The sequence below is a fragment of the Salvelinus fontinalis genome, chromosome 17, assembly GCF_029448725.1.
Source record: "Salvelinus fontinalis isolate EN_2023a chromosome 17, ASM2944872v1, whole genome shotgun sequence".
Classification (NCBI taxonomy): Eukaryota; Metazoa; Chordata; class Actinopteri; order Salmoniformes; family Salmonidae; genus Salvelinus; species Salvelinus fontinalis.
In genome coordinates, this window is record NC_074681.1 from 41402577 (window position 1) to 41412621 (window position 10045).

The following is a 10045-nucleotide window of genomic DNA, read 5'->3' on the forward strand; positions in this document are numbered from 1 at the left end:
GCATAATGGTGGCTGATTATGTCATGGGTATGCTTGTAATTGTTAAGGACTGGGGAGTTTTTTTCAGGATAAAACATCAACGGAATGGAGCTAAGCACAGGTAAAATTCTAGAGGAAAACCTGGTTCTGTCTGCTTTCCACCAGACACTGGGAGATGAATTTGCCTTTCAGCAGGACAATAACCTAACACTTAAGGCCAAATCTACACTGGAGTTGCTTACCAAGACAACAGTGAATCTTCCGGAGTGGCCGAGTTACAGTTTTGACATAAACCTACTTGAAACTCTATGGCAAGACCTGAAAATGGTTGTCTAGCAATGATTAACAACCAATTTGACAGAGCTTGAAGAATTTTGAAACTATTAATGGGCAAATGTTGCACAATCCAGGTGTGGAAAGCTCTTAGAAACTTACCCGGAAAGAATCACAGCAGTAATCGCTGCCAAAGGTGTTTCTACATACTTATGCAAATGAAATATTTCTGTAATTTCATTTTCAAAAAATTTTCAAAAAAAATCTAAAAACATGGTTTCACTTTGTCATTATAGGGTATTGTGTATAGATGGGTGAGGGAAAACCAAAACTTTTTAATCAATTTTTCTTCAGGCTGTAACACAACAAAATGTGGAATAAGTCAAGAGTTTGAATACTTTCTGAAGGCAGTGAGTGTAGTCAAAGTCTAAAATCAACATGGCCAAATTAGAACGTGTTCAAATGGATATTTCACAGGTTGAATTGTTCAACAACAGGGCAACAGCAGTTGGTCTTGTCTGTTTTGCAGAGCATGTGAACTGTGTAGGCCTAGTTTACTGGTGTAACAAAGACACCAGCCCTGTTGTTACCTGATACCTGTATCATGTGACACACACACAGGTTGCTTTGGTGTGGTGTAGCCTTACAAACCATGATTAGGGTTATTTGGGTGGCGTGGTTTGCCTTAGGCCCACACCAATTATCTCAAGCCAGTTATATGTGCTCCTTTGGTTATGTCACTTCATTCATAAAAGATGATGTGGTGATGGATAGTGTCACTCACACCAAATGTAACAGTATTTTCAACAATGAGGCTAATATAGGAGTAATATCCCACTACTAAAATGGGTCTCGGGTAAAATGTGAGTCATATTGTACTGTAGGTCTAAAGAGAAATACAGTAGCACATAGGATATAATGCCAGTTCCAACATGAAGCGGATACTTCCAATACGTTTATTGGTGCAAGATGCTTGTAATGTCATCGATATTGTACATGGCACACATTTCATTGACACCACTTTAGGGCGTTATGAGGAGAGGCATTTGCTTGCCAAATTGCTTTGTCACAGTTGAGTCATGTGAGTGTCTTGCTCATGCCTTAAAACTCTGTAGTAGACTTATGTACACACAAATAGTATGATACCTTCTACAGGGGCTAAACTATTACAAAGATACTGTATTCATAGAATAGAAAATGATAAAAGCTAAATTAACTTGGCATCCAATATGTGACCTTGTCGCCAACAGCTGTGTTTGGCTGGATGGTTGAGTTCCCAAACTTCCCATTCTGAAGTTCAGAGAAGTGACTAGTCAGATCAAATCAACTCAAATTGTATTGGTCACACACATATTTAGCAGATGTTATTGCGGGTGTAGCGAAATGCTTGTAAATAGACAGCTGCATAACACTACCATTAGTTCACAACATTTCCCTGCCCGCCCTCTACACACAAGTTTATTTTCTGCTTTTTATAAACCTATAAATCCTCCTTAATCTTCAGAACACACACAGAGAGAGCTGCTGTATATTGGGATTAGGAAATGCTTCACTTGGAAAAAGGTCCCCTCTTCCCTCTCTCTTCTCTTCATTTCCTGAAAAGCATTAACTGCATATTGGGTATGTATTATTATCTAATAAACAATAAGGAAATAAAGGTTTTTATTGGTCATCAGTATATGAATTGTTACCGACCTACAGTGCATAGGCATTTGGTTTTTGTCAATTAACGTATCAATTATATTTAATGGCTAATGCGCGATATAGGAATAATTCAACAGTTATCACCTTCTGACACGTGAGAAAATGTGCATGTGTTTACAAACAGCATAGTTTGACACCCTGCTTGGCAAGACAAGTACATACCCCATATCATATGGCGCACTACTGAATGTCCCGGATATTCCTCGCGCCGGAAGAGAAGGGGTACATTTCCCAGCCATCTTGTGGCAGTATCTAGCGAATTGTTCGCACCCAGCCTCGTAGAATCGGAGGTAAATCCCGCTGAAGGGGCGCCATCATGCCCGGACAACTGCAAGAAGGCTTCGGCTGCGTCGTAACGAATCGGTTTGACCAGCTATTGGATGATGAATCAGATCCGTTCGAGGTGTTAAAGGCGGCGGAGAACAAGAAGAAAGAGGCGGCCGCAGCTAGTATCACCAAGTCTGCAGCCCAAGCTGCCAAGCAGCCCAAGAAAGAGTCACAGAAGGACAGGAAGAATCCGCTCCTTGACAAAAAAGATGAACCTCAGGCTCCAGTACCTCCGAAGAAAGAAGGTGAGGTTCACACTCACAAATTGGTATTGCGTTTTTTTTTATATTTCCTAACCTGCAAAAACCTAGCCAGCTTGGTAACAACAGCATGACGAGGGTCAACATGGTACCTGTCCTGTTGTGATCAATTTAGACGGCAACAGAACCCACTGCAAACATGCACATATCCAATGCATGATTATTGGACAGGTTAATCATGCATTGGATATGTACTGTATATCACCCAACAGTGCACTCAGGCTAACCTGTCTCAGAAATTAATTCCACCTGCAGGATGTGGATTGTTTGTAAATGATACTCCAGTGGTAGTTGCGCAGTAAAATGTGTTTGTCATGAAACAGCTCGAGTTTGGTTAGCATATATATGAATTAGATAACTTATTTCTTAGCTGAGCAAAAAAGGTAGCTGGCTCGTCTAGGATTTGAGGGGCATGCTTGCTGCGCAGTTAGCTAACGTAGCTATTCTTCAAAACAACACTGATAGCATAGTTAACACTTTATGTTGTCTGTTTAAACGGTTTATGCAGTAACGTGTTGTGACAGAGCGTGCTGGCGTTTATATTTGCAGAAGCATTTCCATACAGATCATGTTAGCTAGCTAGCTTGTTGAATTAGTAGCTAAGTTACTAGGATGTTGTCTACGTGCATGCGCTGTATTTCTGTAAACAAGTGATTTGGCCGGATGTCAACTACACAAGTATAAATACCATGTCTACATGCATTGACAGCAGGCGTGTCTGCCTTGAGTCAAGAGTGCATGCTGTCAAAGTAATAAACCATGACAGGGCGTAGCTAACACTCCACACCCTCATGAGATATCTAACCAGCTTCGTCTGGTATGACCTAACACATTTGCTGACAACTGACCCACATTTCATGTTAAATGCTTACTTGAAGCTCCTCGTGCAATTCGTCTCTAGTGTAGACACCGGTGCATTATACCACTCTTGGTTGTATTATACTTTTTGGTTACACATTATTTGGCTCCAACACCCTTTATCAGGCCAAAGCATGTTTTAATCAAAAGGTATTATTGATTGAAAGAGTGGTGAATGTTCATGGGGTTTTTCACTGCACAACCCTTTTCATTTGTCTCTGTAGTCATCTCTGGCCAGTGCTGAGTGATTGGCCACATCTAAAGCCTCCGTGTGTTGTTGTGGTAGCAGTTATCAGGCGGGTGGGCCGAAGGCCGGACCAGCAGGGCCAGCCTGGCACACAGGGCGGGCAGGGGGAGGGGCGGCCCACCGGCGACAGGAGGCCGGACAACAGGAGACCCCCACGCGAGCGCCGCTTCGACAAACCCCTTGAGGACAAGCCCGACGGTGGAGAAAGAGGAGAGTTCTCTGCAGACAAGTGAGTAATTGCTGTAGTAAATGACAATGGTCAGCAATTTTTTTGATAATTGTTGGTAATGTAAATCTGGTTGTCTAGGGATTGTGGGATAGACGGATGTCTGGGACGCACTGCATGCTTCAGTTTGTGTTACTTTGTAAGTGTCAGGTGGCACCAGACTTTGACAGTGGTGTAAAGGATTTTTTTGTTAAAGGTCAAAACTCAAATCATACCGATCCTTGCATGTTTTTTTTGTTGTTTTTTTTGCTTTCAATAAAGTATTATTCATAGGAGCAGCTCAGGACTATCTGCCTTCTTTAATGCAAAGTCTGTGTGTGTCCTTCATCAGGCCTCTAGGAGACCGGCCCCCCAGAGGGCGTGGTGGCAGCCGTGCTGGGCGTGGTGGACGGGGACGGGGCATGGGCCGGGGCGACAGCTTCGACTCCCGTGGTAAACGGGACTTCGACAGACACAGCGGTGGCGACAAACCGTGAGTCATTTCTGCTCCGAGTCCTCAAGCGATATTTTTGGGGGGGGGGTAGGATTTGAGCTTCAGATGCTCTGTGACTAGTGATGGTGGCGCATTTGGTTTCATGTTTGTCTCAACAGTCAGAAATCCGAGGAGAAGCGTGGCGGGAGTGGTGTTCACAACCGGGGAAACCCCAAGGACGAAACGAGGTGGGTGTTCAAAAAATCAGAACCTCTTTCCTTAAATGGAGACCGATCAGACCCATTATGTGTAGGCAAGGTCCTACACTGAGGAAGTACTGGCTTTGTTGATATTGACTGGTTTCTGCTTTTGCCCCGGAGGGGATAATTAAATTGAATTTTTGTTCCCAGTGGTGATGCCGAACAGACTACTGCCCCTGAGGAAACTCCTGAGGGAGTGGAACACCCCCCTGCTGACTCTGAGAATAAGTGAGTACCCTCCTGGACCTGTCCAGTTAACCCCCCCCCCCCACACACACACACACACCTCAGTGCAAAACACCCCAGGACTGCTGCTCTGACTGAAACAGGACAACCAACTCATTTCTCTCCTTTTTCATTTAACCTTTATTTTTACAGGTTAAATCTAATTTTTGCAAGGGAAACCTTTTCTTGGAGTTAACATCACTGTACCGGTTCACTAGGGTGCTCCATTCATACTGCTTCATTCAGTCTGATCTCAACATTCAATTCATCACATGGTCCACAACGCAAGTAGGACTACAGTCAATCTAGATGAAATCTAAAACAACAAACCCAATTTGAAAGCTAACTGACAATGGCTGGTAATAGCTTGCCGTAACAGATGCGTCTCCGTCTCTTCCAGGGAGAACGAAGTAGAGGAACCTAAGGAGGAGGGCCCCAAGGAGATGACCCTGGACGAATGGAAGGCCATGCAGGACAAGGAGCGTGCCAAGGTGGAGTTTAACATCCGCAAGCCCAACGAGGGCGCCGACAGCAAGTGGAACAAGGGCTACGTGCTGCACAAGTCCAAGAGCGAAGACGTCAGCGACGAAAAGCCTAAAGATGTAAGTGACACGAACTGCCAAATGTTTGCTTTTCTATTGCTGTCATGTATATTTTATGTTTTGCCATTGTATTTAGTTGTATTTTTAACATTTTAATAATTTTTTCCCAACCCTATATTTGAGCAAAGTATGTGTTTTATTTAAGTTAAAGATGTGACTGAATCGATTAAATCATTTGTTTTAATTTCAAATCTATTTGAAGTCAAAACATCTACAGATATACCCTACTCAAGTAATATTGGTAAATGTTCAAGAAATGTAGGATTAGCTGTAATGTTGCGTTTCAAGTTTGGAAAGAAGTTGCAATTAGAAAAGTTTGATTCTTATTGACTGATCAACGCTAAAGAAGTATGCACATCTTTAAGGTATTGATTCATTGTTGTTCTGTATTTTGTTTATGTATTAGCCACCAAAAGGGCTGATATAAACCAGATCGTAATGCAAACCAGCTTAAAACCCTCCCCATGAGGCTATGTCATTACAAAAGTGCTTGGGCTTATTGTTGGTCCTTTCTCTTGGATGTTGCAGAGACCAGCTGTGATTGATACTCCGGAGATTGAAGACATGACCCCCTTGTTCAAGGTACCTGTTTCATATATTCAACCCTACACAATTCTGATAAAACAAGCCTTCATCTACACATGCATACACATTGGCATAGTAGTTAAATTATGTTAAACAGTAGTTAGCATGTTGGCTATTTGAGTTTACATGGTTGCATGAGTGGACTCTGTCTAAATGTGAAACTCTAGCTCTGACTAAATGTAAACAAAGTCAAATCTCCATCAGGGCAACCCTGATGAAATCGGCCCGGACCACCACTTCCGCAAGCCCGCCAACGACATCACAGCCCAGCTGGAGATCAACTTTGGAGACCTGGGCCGCCCTGGGCGCGGGCGCGGGGGAGCCCGTGGAGGAAGGGGAGGCCGCGGTGGAGGAGGCGGCCGATCCGACCGTCCAGTTCGCGCAGGGGGAATTCGACCCGAAAAGGTAACGCTAATTGAGGCTGTTGTAACTGACCACAAATGGTTGTAAATAATGATCACAAAAGGTTATGGTTACTAGGGCCCTATAAAATCAGTTTTATTTTTTGCCTGATTCCGTTTTATTTTTTCCCAAGTCCCATTTTCCAGGTTTCCGTTTTCATAGTTTTTTAGGTTCTCTCAAAATCGCACTTGTTGATTTAAAAAAAAAAATAATAATGTTTAAATGGATGTTCTGTTCTAAATTCACAACAATGCTTAAACCACATCAAGAGACCACTTTTGAGGTATGGGAAAAATATAATACATTTAGATTTTTGGGGTGTTAAACTTAATGCAAGTGAGCACCAGCAAGAGACCGTTGTTTGGTTAGCAGTCTTTCTGTAGTGCTCCTGTGATTTCAGAGTTTGCAAAACAAATTACCGCTGATGCAAATAATCACAATATCATTCTGCCAAGTAGGCATAGGGTACTTTGTAATCAACATTTAACTGAGATGGTTTTTGGGAAAGCCTTTCCATCTCTACCAGAAGGTTAATATTAGCATCATCGCTATCGGCTACACGAAGTGGAGACATTCGTGCACACACCGACAGGAGCATTCCCGTGCTGTTTCAAATTTGCAGAAAAATAAGAATCCCTAACGTATTTTCTTCATGTCTGATGATTAACTTGGGCTAATGTAATGCATTTCGGAATAAGTTCAATACATTTAGTTGATTTTCTACAAAATTCAATACATTTTTGAATATTGTTGATTTCCGGTTTAATGTCTGGATTCCGTAACTCCGTCCGCGTTCTCCGCAACGCAGCTTGTATAGGACCCTAGGTTACTGACCACAGAAAGCTGTTTTCACTGACCACAAAGTGAAATTCTGTGCTGAAGTTGACTAATTATTGTTTTGAACTGTGTTGTTAATCTATAATCGCTCAACTGCAAAACATTTTCCCCTTACTGAACATGACCCAGTATTCTCTGAGCTTTTATAAATGCATTATTTTTCTTTCTCTTGGTCCCCAGCCAGGTGGAGTGTCTGTTCCCAACGTTGACGACCCAGAGGCCTTCCCAGCCCTGGCCTAAGACTTCAGCATCGCCACCAGCCCGCCCCGTCAGCGCCTCCGCCCCCCCTCCTATGAGGCTTGCATGCTTACAACTTCAAGTATATGAGAGAAAGAAAAAAAGGAAATGATTTTAACGACAAAAAGAAGACAGTCATCCATACCATTCACAGCTGAGGACTGAAATTTTAACCTGTTTTGAAAGGACTGATAAAAAGACAAAAAAAATAGGAAAAATTACTTCTCTTGTTACACTGAAGCAAGTTATTGGTAGAAGTTTTGTATTTAGAGACAAGATAGCAGGGATGTTTTCATATATTATTTGTTTTTTTCAGAGATTATGCATATATACTTCATGGATATTTTTTTGTATTGCTGCTTGAATATATGCATTTCCAAGATTGAGGTTGAAGTGTGTGTGTTCCTCAGGCTTTGGCTAGCTTTCCTCATGACTTTACCTGAATATTTTGTGGTCATCTTAGACAAGCTTTTATTTTGAAGGGGTGACTTTTAAGTCATGCATTCCTCCGATGTTAAACTTAAAATGCATTTTAGCACCTTTGTACTAAATCTATGAACTGTGTTTTTAAAAGTAGTGACTCCTTAAGTGTAATGTTTCTGCTTGTTATGCAGTGAAAGTTGATGCCTCTGGTTTCCTTTTATTTTCCTATTGATAGCTTGGCTCTTTTTTCTGGTGGACCAGTGGTTGTTTTATCCCTGGTCCAGATGTTACTACCTGTGTCTTTGGGGCAGCCATGGCCCAAATGTGTATCTAGGCTGGTCCTTGTAGGTTGTACAGGCTATACTATTAGTAACCTTAAGACCACTATGTGAATATATTGTATTTTCTTTTGTGTGTGTGAGAGAAAGTGTGATTGGGTTGAATGTGAACAATAATTACTTAAACACTTGAAGTACTCCCCTGCCACGAACTTGACATTCTCCAGGAACTTGACCACAACTTCAAAAGCAGCTCGGTTTGGCCTGAAGTAGTTTTTATTTCTGAGAACATAGAAACGACTATCTAGGTAAGATTGTGGACATATCTTGCAATTAGAGTATTTGATAAATGTAGTATTTGTAGTCCTATCTTTTAGAGTTTGCAAAGCACTTGTTCCTATCAGCCCCCGAACTCTGAAGTAAATCCCTGTTTTTTTCCCTCTTGTGATCATCTTTGCTGTTAATTTTGCATTTTGTTATCATTACTACAGCAGCACTACTGCATAATTTCTCTGAAAGAAATGGGCTGTTAAATGTGGCGCAATCGAGTGCTACAGAATGTATGACTGCTAATCGAGCTTGTAGTCATCTGTGTCTTGCATTTCCAGGCAAGGTTTTATTTTACCGAAGTAGGTATACTTCACACATTGGGTTTGGGGAAGGGGTACATTTTACTATTTTAAATGACTGAAAGCTTTATATTCCAATGCTCTGGAAAGACTTGCTGGTAATACAGGGACACAGGTGACTGGAGCAAACCTTTTGTAAGACTGTTTGAGCCATTTGACGGTCGACTTTTCTGCAAACATCCCTGTTCTAATAAATTGCTTAGAGGTGTTAAATGTATTCTGCCCCTGGCAGTGAGTTGTGTGAGATCATTACTGTGACTTTTAAAAAGAACACTTAAAAAAAAAAAAAAAGTGGTTTTCTATATTCAAGCTCTGTGTGATTTTTCTTGGGGGGGTGGTATTATTTCAATGTTATGTCGTAAGATTGATAGGACTGCTTATGGCAGTGGATTACATTGTCAACGCAGAAATGATGTTTTGGGTTATATCCAGATAACACATTTTAAAGGCCCAGTGCAGTCAAAATGTGATTTTCTTTCTGTGTTTTTCTATATTTCTACACTGAGGTTGGAATAATACTGTGAAATTGCGAAAATTATGATAATGCCCCTTTTGGTGTAAGAGCTGTTTGAAAAGATGGCAGGAAAATTGTTACCCAGTAATGATTTTATATTGAGAGAAACATATCTGCATTGGACCTTTAAAATTTGATAAATTATTCAACTGTTATACTATTACTATTGGAAATCACAACACACACAAGATGATGCAAAACATAGATTAGGTAAATGTTCAATTTCTTAGGCCAGGCAGGCTTTCCTTATGATGTGGAATATTGATGTGAAAACCTGGTTTTAATGTCTATGATGAAATTATGGGAGGGTATAGAAAATAGTATTATTTATACAGACAAACATTTTTAAACAATAGCAATACCTACAGTGTCGGTACTTTCGGCTGTTGTAGATGCACGTCCAACGACTTCACTCCTCGACTTTCGTCTCCAGTCGGTTGCTTTCGCCTGACCACTCAAACGCGCCAACTGTATCAATCTACATTCTGGCTATCTAGGTTTCTAAACTCAACAATTTGTACATCTAGGCAGAGTTGGGTTGCGAAGACTGGGCGGGTGGAGTGTACCTCTGTGACTAAATTGAGTCACTGTCAGTCGATTCAAAAAAACAGTCAGTTGTATTTAAGGAAAGTTTTATAAAAATGGTGGATTTCAGCAAACAGAAAGGCATGCAACTACAGAGGACAAACGGGTACACGTAACGGTTTAGAATTTACATTTACAAGGATCGACTAGCAGCTACTCAATGTTCAGTCCTCCCACAGTTG

The 10045-nt window shown here is 41.4% G+C and overlaps 1 protein-coding gene and 1 long non-coding RNA gene across 3 annotated transcripts; one reads left to right on the forward strand and one right to left on the reverse strand.

The window, feature by feature from the left end:
- Positions 1-1194: 1194 nt before the first annotated feature.
- LOC129814404 (uncharacterized) lies at positions 1195-2205 on the reverse strand. The gene is made up of 2 exons (XR_008753252.1): positions 2119-2205; positions 1195-1861 (listed from the first exon to the last, which is right to left on the reverse strand). It is a non-coding gene; the product is annotated as an uncharacterized LOC129814404 (long non-coding RNA).
- A 67-nt stretch (positions 2206-2272) lies between these two features.
- Positions 2273-8981, forward strand: LOC129814402 (plasminogen activator inhibitor 1 RNA-binding protein-like). Of its 2 annotated transcripts, none has more exons than XM_055867507.1 (9): positions 2273-2528; positions 3688-3877; positions 4206-4346; positions 4466-4534; positions 4697-4774; positions 5172-5373; positions 5902-5955; positions 6163-6363; positions 7378-8981. In XM_055867507.1, the coding sequence occupies exons 1-9, from the start codon at positions 2273-2275 to the stop codon at positions 7435-7437; spliced, it is 1251 nt and encodes a 416-aa protein (XP_055723482.1). In that variant the 3' UTR covers positions 7438-8981. The 2 variants fall into 2 exon arrangements, with proteins under 2 accessions (XP_055723482.1, XP_055723483.1); XM_055867508.1 differs by having other exon boundaries at positions 3691-3877.
- The last annotated feature ends 1064 nt before the right edge of the window (positions 8982-10045 follow it).